This window comes from Balaenoptera acutorostrata, chromosome 16 (assembly GCF_949987535.1).
Source record: "Balaenoptera acutorostrata chromosome 16, mBalAcu1.1, whole genome shotgun sequence".
Taxonomy (NCBI): Eukaryota; Metazoa; Chordata; class Mammalia; order Artiodactyla; family Balaenopteridae; genus Balaenoptera; species Balaenoptera acutorostrata.
Window position 1 is genome coordinate 47,886,206 of NC_080079.1, and position 15,964 is coordinate 47,902,169.

At 41.1% G+C, this 15,964-nt stretch overlaps 2 protein-coding genes across 10 annotated transcripts in view; one reads left to right on the forward strand and one right to left on the reverse strand.

The window, feature by feature from the left end:
- Positions 1-2,845, reverse strand: part of LOC103005249 (WASH complex subunit 2) — a 57,284-nt gene extending 54,439 nt beyond the window's left edge. For all 9 annotated transcript variants that reach the window (XM_028164982.2, XM_028164981.2, XM_007176292.2 and 6 more), the window contains exons 1-3: positions 2,714-2,845; positions 2,506-2,628; positions 1,558-1,722 (exon numbers count right to left, since the gene is read on the reverse strand). In XM_028164982.2, coding sequence (XP_028020783.2) covers positions 1,558-1,722; positions 2,506-2,628; positions 2,714-2,716 — 291 coding nt within the window. In that variant the 5' untranslated portion in view covers positions 2,717-2,845. The remainder of the gene's footprint in view (positions 1-1,557; positions 1,723-2,505; positions 2,629-2,713) is intronic.
- MSMB (microseminoprotein beta) overlaps positions 2,624-15,964 on the forward strand; it is a 56,991-nt gene continuing 43,650 nt past the window's right edge. Inside the window, exon 1 of the mRNA XM_007176287.3 lies at positions 2,624-2,966. The gene's annotated coding sequence lies outside the window, so the exon portion shown is untranslated. The remainder of the gene's footprint in view (positions 2,967-15,964) is intronic.

Genomic DNA, 15,964 nt, shown 5'->3' on the forward strand with positions numbered 1-15,964 from the left:
CTATTACCAAAAAATAATCAACAAAAACAAAAAAACAAACAAACAAAAAAACCACCCACAAAAACTAGATTATGGGAAACTCAGAAGCTAAGAAAACTTGGTCAGAAAAGAAGAGCTAGAGAAAAGAAAAAGACCTGAAGGTTACGATTCAGAAAAAGAAGCTTATGATGCCCCTCACCCGCAAAGTAACAGTCGGGTACCAATCCAGTACCAATGTGGTTACAGGTACATCAGGTACAAAAGAAGCCTCCCAACTCTATTCCTTGCCCAGTCTAGGGCTGCAACACTGACTGCAGAGAAGAGCTAAGCACCTGATCCAGCAAGAAAGGTACAGAATGAGAGCAACAGGTATATTCAAAAGGACATGGAATTCAGCATGATGAAAAAGTGATGGGGCTGCATACACCAGTAAAGTAGAGATGAGAGTCCTGTAAACTGCCTCTTCCAATGGGAAAGATGCTCAGGACCAAGCATGGACATTCTGTGTAGACAACCAGAAAATGACTACAGAGTTGACTAGAATATTTGTTACATTTTAAACCTACTGGTAAAGAGATATTTAAGACCTTTATTAAGATCTTTATTTTACACACAGCTTCCTCAAAAAGCCTAGTAGTGGCATTTCAACCTGAACTACTAAAAATGTACAAACATGCTGCATAAGATACCTGCATGACAATATTTAGTCTCTTCTTAACAATCCTAAATCTTGGGCTTTGTATAATCTTGCAATTTTTGAAATCTTTTTTTATTACTTTGCATGTAACAATCTCAGGAGATAGCCTACTTTACTAATTCTCTTTTCACAGATTAATTAACACTGATACTCAGAAAGTTAGCCGCCCTATGAGAAATACAGAACAGCTTAACTAAGCTTCCTCTCCATCCTCTGTTAACAATCTCCCCTACAGTCATTGGGCTCCAGCCACACTTGCTTCCTTTTTATTCTGGAATTACACTATTATGGAAGATTATGATCTCTAAGGAGGGGCTCTGTCTAATTTATCTATGTATTCCTAGAACCTAGCACCTAGAAATTCGATAAATATATAGACAAAATAGCACTTGGGTTAAAGCTCAATAATCTGTTTAGAGCTGATTCTATGGCATAGGTTCAGCCATCATAACAAAATGTTAGTTGAGAATATTCCAAGTAGACACACACACGCCTTTAATGTAACTTATCAGGACATAATGGATACAATCAATAACCTGATGGTGTCCAGAGGATCAGACCAGGTGTATGGCTTTCCTTACACAGCATGCTCATAACAAAACTTGTTGGAGTGCCATGCAATTCAGCACAACTGCTGACTACACCAAAACTAAAAATCAGTGAAAACACTGGAATATGAGGAAGTTTTATCATTAGGTTTTTTCAAAGGCTTGAAAAAAAATAAACTTTACTAATAAAAAGGGGGGGGCAGAAATCTCCAAGAACCACTACTTCACCAATATTTAAGAGAACCTAATAATGAGTCGCTTAGTATCACAGTGACTCTTGCTCCTTCTAACAGTATTATTTTTTTATAAGCCTGATGTAACTAAGTAACTCACGTTCTCAATGAACTGGGTATTAGACAGCATAAGGAAGTCATTGAAGACATTATGTAGTCGACAATCTGTGGCTTTAGTTTCCCGAATTAGTCCATCCACTTGTTTCTTGATTTCATGGGTCCTAGAGATAGTCTGCTGTGAGAATTCCTGTAGAAACTGTAGTAACTATTTAAAAAACAAACATACAGTAGAATCAATATTATATGCACCTATTCTGCGTGTCAAAACAGAAAAGAACCCATTTCCTTTCGCCTGTGTGTGTGTGCGCCCGTGTGCTGGAATGTAAAAGGGATGCTGCTTTTGACAGTACCAAGACCAAGTAGCATCGAAAAACATTAAGAAAGCTCATCAGAACAGTGGCAATGAGTCAATGGATACTTGCTATCTCGTTTCTGGAGGAATTTAAAAGTCCTGTTTGGTTGTCATTCTACAGGGATCAGAGACAAAGGGAAAAATATCAAACCACTACTCTTACCCAAAAATCCTATTCAAATGGAACTCTGGAATCACAGTTCTGAGCTTATTGGGCCCCCGGCCTAACGAGTCCCACTCAAGGATATCCATATACTGGTTTGTCTACCGCTCCGCTCAGTCCAGGTCCCAACATGGAATAGCCTAACTAGTGCCATGTAAGCCTGCGAGGTGGCGGAAGCCGATCCCCGCTCAGGGTGGAGCTGGGCGCCTGGCTAGAAAACCCAAACAAGGAAGGGCCGCAGTCCGAGTGGAAACACTGAGAGGGCTAAGGTCGACCAGCCCGCCTCCGCCCAAGTGTTTGGGGACTACCACCCGGGAGTTTTCGAGGGCGAGAAGGGACGTTATTAAGTCAATGAGAGGCAACAGGATCGACTGGGTGGAGGGGGACAGGGGGCTCCCATCGTCCCGCTCGCAGGCCGCGCATCACCCCAGAAGGCCCGCCCTCCCCTCCGGTCCCTGGGGCCCGCCTCTCACGCCGGCGTCGGCTGCCAGCGACCAGCTCTGGCTGCTCCTGCGGATCTCCTCCACCGACCAGGGCCGCTCCCACACGGGCTCGGACACCGGCGGCCGCTCCTGGTCGGGGGTGGTCCCGTTCATCTGCAGCGGGAAGGACGAGAAGAGGGGCTGAGCTCTGGGGAGGCGGCGGTCAGGGCCAAACCCTAACCCGAACCCCCGCCCTCACCATCCTGGCTGTGCAGTACGGTGGGCTCAGGGAGCCGCAGGACCGCACCCGCTGAGCCCCGAAAGTCCCCGGAAGCTAGCGCTGCGGGCCTGGCACGTGACCGGCCTCACGTGACCAGAGAGCAGGTGACCTACCCCTCATGTGACCGGATGCGGGGCGCTGTGGAAGGAGGCCGGGCCGCTCTCTGAGGTACGCGAGTTAGAAGAGCCCTGCACTCCCATGGGTGGACTTACAGATTATCATACTAAGTGAAGTAAGTCAGAAAGAGAACGGCAAATATCATATGATATCACATATGTGGAATCTAAAATATGACACAAATGAACTATCTGTGAAACAGACTAACAGATACAGAGAACAGACTTGTGGTTGCCAAGGGGAAGGGAGGGTAGGGGAGGGATGGATTGGGAGTTTGGGGTTAGCAGGTGCAAACTATTACATATAGAATGGATGAATAAGGGCCTACTGTATAGTACAGGGAACTATATTCAATATACTGTGGTAAGTCATAATGGAAAAGAATATGAAAAAAAGTTTATATATGTATAACTGAGTCACTTTGCTGTACAGAAGAAATTAAAACAACGTTGTAAATCAACTATACTTAAATAAAATAAATTTTTAAAAAATTATTTCACTAAAAAAAAGAGAGCAAGGGTGAAGACGCCAGGGGGCGCTGAAGGGGTGGGTCGGACGGGTTGCGCTTCAGCTGGAGAGCGCAGGTGGCGGCGCGTAGTTAGCCCCGGAAGCACGCAGGCAGCCAGGTGTGTTTAGAGAGAGGAGCCAAAAGGAGGTGTGGGAGAACAAGCCTAGGGGCTTTAAACATCCGGCGATGTGGGCGGAGGAAGAGCTCGCCGCTGCTCCTCTTCCTTGCTGCGGCTCCTCTTCCTTGCTGCGTCTCCTCTGCCTGTCTGGGGGTCCGCCCAGATTTACTGGAGATTGATGTATCTGGCTGTCATCGTACTTTTAACGACGTGCTCGGTTTCAGCTCACTGTGTAGGGCCTCCTTAAACATCCTTTACTCCCTCTGCATTGCTCTCAGACTCAAGTCCAAACTTCTCATATGACAGGCAAAAGCCATTTATAATCTGATCCCTGCATGTGAATCCATCCTCAACTTTCCCAGCTTCCCACGAGCGCTCAGTGATCTACCTATTCCACCTCACACTTCCTTGAAGGCCCCTCTGCAGAGTTCTTCTTCTGCCAGACCAACTTGCTTTTTAAAATGAAGATTCCAATTTCTTTCCATTCCTGTGTGCCCAAGTTATTTAATCCCTGTGAGTGTTCCTCAGTGAAAGGAAGTTGCATGTCTTGCAGGGATGTGGTGTTAAATGTGATAATATTTGTAAAATAGCACGGTGCCTGTCATACTGTGAGCATTGAACATAGATCCTACCACTTCCCCTATGCCCTTTGTTTATCAAACTCTTGGACTTTGTTTTGTTTTTGCTTCTGTCTCTTTACTGAAGACTTCCCTGGTTATCCCAAGGATAGTTTTAAGTGCCCCCCCCTCAGTTATTTTCTACATGCTTGTACAAATATTCATCATAGAGTATCACATTATATTATAGTTTATTTATAATGTCTCCTCTTTAATAACAATACCTAACATTTATGAAGTGCTCAGCATTTACCACTTTATACATGTTAATTCATTTAATTCTCACAATGACTGTGTGAGGCGGGTAGTCTTATGCTCATTTTATAGTTGAGGAAACTGAGGCACAGGGAGGATAAGTAACTTACTCAGGGTTAGACAGCCAGTAAAGGAGCAGAGCCAGGAACCCACACCATTAGCCGTTATGTTACTCTATAGCTAGTAGTTTCTTGAAGGAACTTCATTTTTAAATTGCAATCTACCAACCTCCTGGCCATTCCCCTACATTCATTTAAAATATTTTAAAATAAAACCACTTAAGAACTTGGTTGGTAAAATTGAGGTGAGCCAGTTACCAAACTTACATCTTATATAACATCATCATGGTCAACTTCAGTGGCCATGTGGATGACCCTGGCCTCAATGTGCCTTACTAACCTTAATCTACATTCCAATTCTCAAAGTCCGTGGATTACCCACACCCTGGGCCTTAGCAGCTGAAACTTTCTGACTTTTAAATCTGGACTGCAATAGAGCAGCCTCTTAAACTTCCAAGTCTCTCTCTTATTCCCTGGTCTGTTCTCAACTAACCCAAGCCTCAGTCTCTCAGTGCCCCTCCTCCCCATTTCGCCCTCTTAGCTTCATTTCCTTGCTTGTCCTGCCTGCAGCCCATGATATTAGCCTTCAACTTCTCTTGACAGCCCTTTAATATCCCCACCTTATGTTTCTGACACATGGTCTCTGCTAACTCCTAGCTTTGAATCAGTCCAACTATGCCCTTTCTCCTTTCCTACACCTAGGTTACTCAAGGAAATCACTGCGATTTCATATTCTGCAAACTTACCTGGCCCCTCAGCACTGACTGGCAGTCCTTTTACTTACACTTGCTCTATGTACTCATCCTTGATTAGATCCCTTCCATAACTTTACCATGTGGTTCAAACTATCCATCCTATTTGCCTCTGCCAGAGAAAACAGACTTCTTCTCACCTCAACTTAAAATGTTTCTATGTCTACACTTTCTGTATCTCATACAGTTCTTTCTTTGCACACAACAGAATTTGACTGGCAAACTCAAACAAACCAGAATTTGTGGGAAAGATATTGCAAAGCTCACAGAACTTAAGTAAAGCCAAGCAGACACTGGTCTTGGGAAGAGCATAAAACAGAGGAACCTAGGGCAGTCTCCTCTGAGCCCCTGCCACTAGAAGGACTCAGTTCCAGTCATTTCTCTTCTTGGTTTTCTCCTCTGAATTTCACATTCCTGAGATAAATAGAATCTCATTAGCTTCCCTTGGGTCATATTCCCACTCCCCTAATTGGCTTTTCTACCAAGACCACATAGAATGGACAGAAGTGGTCCCCAAACAAAAAGTTGGGACTGTTACCAAAAGCAGGGAGAAGGGATGCTAGGCAAACAAAACCAGCAGGCTACATGCTGCCTCCGCTCCTTTCTTTCAGTCTCTGGAAAAGTCATCCCCCCTTTCGCCCAAGGCCAGTGACCACTATGTTCTTGATTGAGCCTTTCCTGCTTCTCCTGGGATGGTGCTGTTTTGAACTCCCCTTCCTGTGTGTTCAATCTTACTCTCTTTACTAGTATTCCTTCAAATGTTTTTGAGTCATGCTTTGTATTGAATTTGTTCATGTTAAAGAGATCTTGCACTGCAATAACCACGCCTGAGAATTCAGATAAATCTACCTGTCATACTGGTCATTCTCTTGCTATACTTACATGATTAAAACTGTCAACCAGTGAAAATCCTAGAGGAGTTTCCTGCCATGGTATTTGTGAAGTCAACTGTATCAAGGGAGATCCCAGGCCTAGAGCCTTAATCTGAGCTTCTCTGAGCTTAATCTGAGTTTCTGTGCCCAGGTTCTGCCAGGGATCTTGTTAAAAAGCAGATTCTAAATGAATAGGTCTGAGATGGGGCCTGAGACACTGCATTTCTGACAAGCTCCCAGGTGATGCCCAGCCTCCTGAAATTAAAGAATGTTGGGATAAAGAGCCAGGCTAAGTGACTAAGTGTTCCCTGGTGAGCAGTGCAGCTCCATGGTGCCAACCTTGACAGCCAGTGTGTCTCTGTGTCATATGGAAAATGACTAAGAAAGAGCTGTCATAGTGGAGAGAGGCCAGGACTTGCTTCTGGAGGCCCCCATGGAGGCAGGGAACTGGGCCCCACAAATTATGTAGTGGATCCTTGGTGGCAGCGGGGTGTATTGGGGCCAAGCTCCTTGGGTGGTAATGGAAGAAAAGTGCTTAGGCTTAGAAACTGAACTAGCCCTCTCTTGGACTGTTGGCTTTAGGGTGGCTCAGACTCAGCAGGACTCCCCACAGTTTCCTTGCAACATCCTGGGCTAATGGACCACAGGGGAGAAGATGAGGGGTCTGCCCAGACATTGTCCCAGGCACCTAGCCAATGCTAGCTCAGGGAACCAAGCATTAATGATGATTATATACCAGCTACTTCCAGATTCTGATCAATCAAGTAACCAATCAACCACTGCATTAGGAACTTCAAAGGAGAGAAAGAAATAGAAAGATAGAAGGAACCAGTGGTACAATACAATTGGCAATACTATAGGAATTCAATATTGTAAATTCCAAATGGATCCTGCAGATTATAACTTACTATTGGGGTTTCAGAGTATGGAGAAAGTTCTGAGGGCCGTGGGGGTCAGAGAGGAAGAGAGGAAACACACTGGACTTTGCAGTGTGGAATTGGAGAACCAGAAAGAATTGTTGTTTTTGATGTTGTCCTAAGTATTATTACTTCTACAACAACATCATTATAGAAGAGCTCTAATGAAATATTTCCAGGTTGCCAAATGGAAAGATTCATAAGCAGTTGGTTTGAAATAAGGGAGAAATTTAAAATAGCAAAATGCATAAGCCTGAGACTAATCAGTGACATAAAGAGTTGTTCTGGCTGTGTTTCCAACTTCTCATTGCCAAAGAGGAGAAGGTTCCTCCTTTTCTTGATGTTACACATTAGAGCTCAGAAAGTGGATAGCTCAAGGGAGGTCACAAAAAAGCTTTAATAGTCTAGAAGCTGTAGGGTTCATTGTGTCCCTCAAACCTTACCTGAAGTATAATTTTTCCAGCGTACTTACATAAAAGACGACTTTCCAGCACACACGCACACACACACACACACACACACACACACACACACACAAACACACAGCTTCACTTAGCGGGGTGCTGGTAACCTGCTTATTCAAGAGTGGGTGCTACCATCCTTAGTCCACAGCTGGATATGGCAGCCCCCTTTCCTTCCTTAAGATTCCAGCATCTGGGGAGTACTGTGAGGTAGAAGGGAGGGAGAAGAGAGGTCATAAATCCTGTTGTGCAAGTGTTGGTAAACCACTTGTGCCTACTCAGCCCGTTCCCTGAATGCCTAGATAGCCTAGGCTAGCAAATCTGCCATTTGTGCAAAGGCAAGCACATCCAGAGGAAGAAAAAAAAACTGTAATCAAACTCATTCAACAAATAATACACAAATATTTCTTTGAAAGTAAAATCAGACTTTACAAAGAAGACTAAAGCCCTTGCATCTACCCCACCCCAAGCTCTCCCCACAAGCCAACACATACCACTCACTCCACTCTTCATCTCATCTCATCCACTCAGAGGCGATCTTAGCTCTGAGTCTGATGTTTAAGCCTTCAGAGCTTTTTCTAGGTGTTTATGTACATATGTCTGTCTGTCTGTCTATCTACACACACAGTATTTATTTATGTGGTTTTACACATATAAACTAATTCTGTACCTTTTATTCTGTGTATTTTTAAATAGTCACAATATGCCTATCCATATTATCAAAAATGAATCAAAATTATTCTTTTTAATGACTGCAAAGTATTCTGCAGTATGAACATGCTATGGCTTATTTAGTTGTTCTCCCACTTATGGGAGACATTTAGGTTCTTTCCAGTATCTCACTGTTATAAGCCATGCTGCTAGAATATCCTTGACTATACTTCCTTGCACCTGTATGCAAATGTTTTGGTTTTAATAGAGATGATAAATTGTTCTCCAGATTGTGCCAATATACACTCCCAATGGTGGGCTATGAGGGTAACTGCTTGCCCAACTTCCTAACTAACACGTGCTATTATCAAAATTAAAAGTATTTGCCAATCTGGTCAGTAAAGATGGCATCTCAATGCCATATATTTGTATATCCTTGATAACTGGTGAGATTGAACATCTTTTCTTAAGCTTATTGGCAATTTTAATTTTCCTCGAATGGTGTTTTTACATGAATCTCCCATTTTTTATTCACTTAAATCTTTTTTCCTATTATAGTCAATCATTTGTTTGGATTTAACTGTATTACCTTACTTTGTGTTTTCTACTTCCTATGGTCTCTTTGTTTCTTTTTTCTCCCCATTCCTGATTTCTGTTGGGTTGATTGAATTTTCTTTGTTCCATTTCTTTTCCTCTGTTGGTTTGAAATCTATACATTCCATTGCTTTTTTTCTAATGGTTACTCTTAATTTTTTATACCCACACATAAAGTTATACTTGCCTAACAAAATCTAAAGGTAATCAATATGTATATACTCTTCCTAAACAGGACAAGACATTTTCACTTTCTTCTGCTGTTTCCCTTCTCCCCAACTCCCCTATTCATATCATCCAGAATTCTAATTCTAAATTGTTTTAAACATTTTTTGCAATTAATACTAATTTAGTCTTAAACTATAGGATTGACTGAATTGTGTAAGATTACTTGGCTAAGATTACTTTTTTTCATACTGCTTTTTCCTCTGGATTCCTTCAGTCTTTTTTGTATGTAGGCGTACATCTTAAGTACTTTCAGTGAGAATCTGTTGGTGCTAAACATTCTTAAATGCTGAATACTTAAAATATGCCTTCGTTTCGCCTGTGCTTTAAAGTGATACTGTAGCTGAGTGTAGAATTCTAAAATGACAGTTATTTTCCAACAGCTCATTGAAGATATCGCTTCACTGTCTTCTTGGATATAGTGTTGCTAATGAAATTTACAATGAAAATCTGATCCTTATTTCTTTAAAGTTAAACTATCTGCTATGGTAACTTTTAGCATTTTTTTCTTTATTTTGATATTCTGAAATTTCTTAGCTTTCTTCACTTCTGGGGAATGCTTAGCCATTGATTAAATACTACCTCCTCCTTTCTCTCTATATTCTCTCTCTGGAATTCCTAAATGAAAGGTAAAATGTCCTTATCCATTCTTTATGTCTCTAAACTTTCTCATCTTCTTTTTTTCTTTGTTCTATTCTGTAAGACCCCGTAAACTTAATCCCCAGCTTGCTAATTCACACAGTGTGTCTGTTCTGTTATTCAGACTATCTTTTGAGGTTTTTCTTTTCAACAATTTGGGCTTTAATTTTCAAGATTTCTAATTGGTTCTTTTTCATAATTCTTTGGTTTTATTTTGCCTTATGTTGCAGAAGATACTAAATGAATTTGTTTTAATTGATCTATTGATCACGTATAAGATCTTCCATTTGCTCAGTTTGTTATCTATCTTTCATGGCAGTGGCATTCCTCGGACACTAGCACTTCTTGATTGTACACTAATTTTCTGGTTTAGAATTCTCCCACCTGGTTCAGGATTCAGCAGAATTCCTATGTGGGTGTAAACTTAGGTTACCTGGGGGCTTGGCTTCTCCCATGGTTTCATATCAATTTCTTTCTTTGGGGGGCCACATTGTTTGTTTCTGTACTCTCAAGCAATCCCCCTTCATGATTTCAAGCCCCGGCATGAAGTCAACAATTTATTTTTTATATCTGTTGTATAATTTATAAGGATACAGCATGGAGGGGAGTAACTTTCAGACTGTTTTTATTGCATAATCTTAAATCCCTAAATTACACTTTTTAAAAAATCTCAGCAAAAGTCTTGTTCTCTACTTAGGAGAGTAGAAAATATCACACACAGACTCAAAGTAGGTTTGTGTGTGTGTGTGCACGCATGCACATGCTATGACATTTGAACTTGTTTTTACAATGTATTGCAATAATGTTTTAGTGTCAGTGCACTAAAGAGTTCAATTTAACTTAAATATATAAGTCAACCTGGAATCTCCTGTTTAAAAAAAAAAGGAGGGTTAATATCTGTAGGGAGGACCTTAAAGGAGTAGCTGACAAATAATTCTAAATCTCATGATAATCTGCTTGTTGTTTTGTTTGTTTGTTTATAAATTTATTTGTTTTTATTTTTGGCTGCATTGGGTCTTCATTGCTGCATGCGGGCTTTCTCTAGTTGTGGTGAGTGGGGGCTACTCTTCATTGCGGTGCACGGGCTTCTCATTGTGGTGGCTTCTCGTTGCAGAGCACGGGCGCTAGGCAAGCGGGCTTCAGTAGTTGTGGCACGTGGGCTCCGTAGTTGCGGCTCGCGGGCTCTAGAGCGCAGGCTCAGTAGTTGTGGCACACGGGCTTAGTTGCTCCACAGCTTGTGGGATATTCCTGGGCCAGGGATCGAACCCATGTCCCCTGCATTGGCAGCCAGATTCTTAACCACTGCGCCACCAGAAAAGCCCAATCTGCTTGTTTTTTGATTTGCATATTGTTGCTCAGTCCAACCTAAAATAAAATTCACAGAGCTGGTTCAGATATCTCCCTCCTTGTCTCTCATTACAATCTGCAACAAGAATGGGGACTTTCTCCTCTGAGGCTTAGGTTTAACACTTAAACCACCAGGCAGGTGCCAGTGGGAAACATCCTCTCTGCCTTGGCTATAAATCTTGAGTCCTCTGGCAAAAGGCCACAGGATGATAACGTGATGCTTCGAAAAGAGATGCACTTCCTTTGTAACTGGGACTGACTCTGCAGTTTTCTTCAATGAAATTTTTCTTTATTGAATGTAAGAAAAGAGTTTAGGGATTTTCCTTTGTTGAATGTAAGAAATAGAGGTCATTTTATGAATGTCTGTGCTTCTAAGCTTTGGAAAGGAGTCTTTTAAAAAAATTGTTTGAGATATAATCGACATATCACATTATATTAGTTTCAGGTGTACAACATAATGATTTGATATTCATGTATATTGCAAAATGGATCGCCACAGTAGGTCAACGTAACACCCATCACCACACATAGTTACAAATTTTTTCCTTGTGATGAGAACTTTTAAGATTACTCTCTTGGCAACCTTCAAATATAAAATAAGTAGTATTAATTATAGTCACCATGCTGTAAATTACATCCCCATGACTTACTTATTTTATAACTGGAAGTCTGTACCTTTTGACCTCCTTCACCCATTTCTCACACCCCCCACCCTCCGCCTGTGGCAACCACCAATCTGTTCTCTGTATGTCCGAGTTCATTTTGAGGAGGAGGGTTGTTTGCTTGCTTGGTTTTGTCTTTGATTTTATATTCCACATTTAACTGATATCATACGATATTTGTCTTTCTGTAGAGGAAGCTTTATAACCTATTCTGACCCTATGGAGATAAAAACGTCTGTGTTTCTACCTTTTTTTGTTGTCTCTTGCTTCCTTTTATCTCTTTCTTGATCTGTGAATACTATGCCATCTTTATCTTCTTTTTCTTGTCTTCTCCTTTGCCATCCGGGCCCAAGTTCTCATCTCTTTGGCCTTTGCTTCTTCTCATTTACTGACCATATGTGAACCAGAAAAATAATTATAAAAATGATTTGTTGTTTTAGCTAATATAAATGTATTATCCCTGTTTTCATTGCCAAGCCAATGAGTAAGAATTTTTACCATTCCTTCACTGAAAAAAACCCAAAAAAACAAAAACACTCTGCCAGAACTAACAGAATTATTATTATTTTTGGGGGGGGATTATAATATACCTACAGAAAAGAGCACCTATTGTAGCTATACAGCTCAGCTAATCTTCACATAGCTATACAGCTCAGCTAATTTTCACAAATGGAACAAAGCTATATAACCAGTACTTAGATCAGGAAACAGAACATTACAAACACCCCAGGAGCCCCACTTCTGTCCCCATCCAGCTCTACCCAGACTTCTAATAGCATAGATTAATTCTAGCTATTTTTGTGCTTTATATCAGTGGAATGAAATGTCCTAGTTTCAGTTCCCTTAGGAGCTGACCTTGCAACAAGGACTTTAGAGCAGGTAGTTTATTGGGGAGGTAGAGTGAACACTGGGCAGGGAGTGAGGAAACAGAGAATGGAAGGCAGCAGCCAATAAAGGACGTATTAAGAATCAAGCTGTCCCAGTGAGTGACTGGAGCCTTCTCCCGCAGGGAGTCTTTGGAAGGCACCGCCAAACACACTCCTCAGAATTCTCTCTCTGGGCGGGGGGCTGGAGGGAGCTGGTATATTCATATGGCCAATTATTATTTGTCCCTCTAATGCCTTTTCCTGCCCCAGCATCCCACCTAACAGCTCACATTGCATTCGGTTGTTGTGTCTCTTTAGTCTCCTTTAATCTGGGATGGTTCCTTAGTCTTGTTGTTTTTTTTAAATTTTCCTTTCATGACCTTGATACTTTTGGAAAGTACTGGCCAGTCATTTTGTAGAATGTCCCCATTCTACAAAATTTAGGTTTGTCTGCATTACTCCTCATTTTAAGGTAAAGAAACTGAGGCACAGAGAGGGTAAATAACTTGCTCAAGGTCACACAGCTCACAAATCATAGAGCCAGTACTTGAATCCAGACCATCTGGCTCCAGGGTGCTGGTTCTTTTTTTTTTTTAATTATTTATTTATTTATTTATTTATTTATGGCTGTGTTGGGTCTTCGTTTCTGTTTGAGGGCTTTCTCTAGTTGCGGCAAGTGGGGGCCACTGTTCATCGCGGTGCGCGGGCCTCTCGTTATCGCGGCCTCTCTTGTTGTGGAGCACAGGCTCCAGATGCGCAGGCTCAGTAATTGTGGCTCACGGGCCTAATTGCTCCACGGCATGTGGGATCTTCCCAGACCAGGACTCGAACCCGTGTCCCCTGCATTGGCAGGCAGATTCTCAACCACTGCGTCACCAGGGAAGTCCCAGGGTGCTGGTTCTTAACAACTAAGCAATGGTGAATTCTTAGACTATTTAACTGAACTATTTTATGTTACGAAGTGATAATACTGTTCTTATCTGAAAAAAAAAATTATCATTTTTGCATATGTTAGAAAATTAATAAGTATCGATAAAGCAATGAGTATTTAAGAACCGCAACAGTGCACAATTGTGTACTAAGTACTCAGAGTACAGAGTAGTCATGAGCTTAGCACTGGACTGCAGTAAACCACCATCTAGTAAATGATTGTGTGATCTAAATTCACAATATAGTGTGATTCGTGATGCTACAAAATTTGTTTTAGAATTAATGCTTAATATATCGTAATAACTCACTATTTTAATAAAAATACAACATGCTTTGTGTAAAAATAAAAACTACATGTAAAAACTTCACTTATGGAGAGAACAAATTTTTTGTGCCTCAGTTTTCTCATCTGAAAAAAGGACAATAATCCCTATTTCACAGGGTTATGTACAATTAACAAGATAATACATGCAGAGCACTTAGAAATGCTTGGCACATAGAAAACACTCAAGAAGAATGTGTGTCCTTAACATAATAAAGGTCATACATGAAAAACCCACAGCTAAAATCATACTCAATGATGGAACACTGAAAGCTTTCCCCCAAGATCAGGAACAAGACAAGGATGTCCACTCTTGCCACTTCTGTTCATCATAGTAATAGAAGTTCTAGACAGAGTAATTAGGCAATAAAAAGAAATAAAAGGCATCCAAAATGGAAAGGAATATGTAAAACTATCTCTGCAGATGACATGATCTTATATATAGTGATGGGGTTCTGGATACACTACCCCAAAATATGGCACTGTGGCATATGGAAGCTGAAGGATTTTGAGAAAACAGCAGAAGCAAAGTCACTCAGACCTTTACCCCCTCGCCCTTCTCCCCTGAAACAGATCATAAAACTCTCAAATTTGCCCTTCCTATACCTGGAGAAAAGAGTATCATAATCTCTGAAGACCAAAGGATGCCAAGAAGAATCCTAACAAAGAGGCCTTGCTAAGTTTCCTCCAGTTTACTACAATTACCTCATATGCCTTAAACTATCCTTTTCCTCCATGACTGTCCACTCTTGATTAAACCTAGTATAAATATACTCAAGTCTAACTGTTTCTTTGGGTATTTATTTCCTTATAAAGTCTCCTGTATCACATAAAACTTATACTAAATGAATTTATATATGCTTTTCTCCTGTTAATCTGTTTTTGTTAGTTTAATTCAAACCCAGCAAGGAACCCCAAGAGGGTTGAGGAAAAACTTTTTCCTTCTCTAAAGTAGAAAACCCTAAGGATTGTACAGAATAACTGTTACAGTTATTAAGCAAATTTAGCAAAGTGGCAGGATAGAAAATGAACACACATAAGTCAGTTGCATTTCTATATACTAACAATGAGCAATACAAAAGGAATTAAGAAAACAATGCAGGGGCTTCCCTGGTGGCACAGTGGTTAAGAATGCGCCTGCCAATGCAGGGGACACAGGTTCGAGCCCCAGGAAAATCCCACATGCTGCAGAGCAACTAAGCCCGTGTGCCACAACTACTGAGCCTGAGCTCTAGAGCCCACAAGCCACAACTACTGAGCCCACGTGCCACAACTACTGAAGCCTGCACACCTAGAGCCCGTGCTCCTCAACAAAAGAAGCCATGACAATGAGAAGCCCACACACAGCAACGAAGACCCAACACAGCCAAAAATAAATAAATAAATTTTTTTAAAAAACAAAACAATGCAATTTACAATAATATCAAATAGAATAAAATACTTCAAAATAAATTTCATTAAAGTCTTGTACATGAAAAAACAAAAGACTTGTACACTAAAAACTACACAAAATTGTTGAAATAAATTATGGAAGACATAGGTAAATGGAAACGTATTCTATGTACATGGATCGGAAGACTTAATATTGCTAAGATAACAATACTACCCAAAGCAATGCACAGACTCAAAGCAATCCCTATCAAAATTGCAATGACTTTTTGTAGAAATAGAAAAACCCATCCTAAGATTCATATGGAATCTCAAGGGACACCACAAAGGCAAAACAATCTTGAAAAAGAAGAACAAAGTTAGAGGACTCATACCTGTTGATTTCAAAACTTACTACAAATCTACAGTAATCAAAATAGCATGGTATTTGCATAAGGACAGAGGTATAGACCAATAGAATAGAATAGAGAACCCAGAAATGAACCCTCACATATATGGTCAACTGATTTTTAACAAGGGTGTCAAAACCATTCAATGAGGAAAGAAGAGTCTTTTGGTATTGGGAAAACTGCCATTTGGTATTAGGAAAACTGAGTACATGCAAAAGAATGAAGTTGAACCCTTACTTTACACCATATACAAAAAATAACTCAAGGGACTTCCCTGGCAGTCCAGTGGTTAAGACTCCACGCTTCCACTGTCCGGGGCGCGGGTTTGATCCCTGGTCAGGGAACCAGGATTCTACACAGTGTGGCCAAAAAAAAAAAAGAAAACTCAAAATGGACCAAAGACTTAAACGTATGACCGTGGCTCCTTCCCTGCCATAGTTCTGTTTCTTTAGAAAAGGCTTCTGGGGGCTTCCCTGGTGGCGCAGTGGTTAGGAATCCCCCTGCCAATGCAAGGGACGGGTTCGAGCCCTGGTCCAGGAA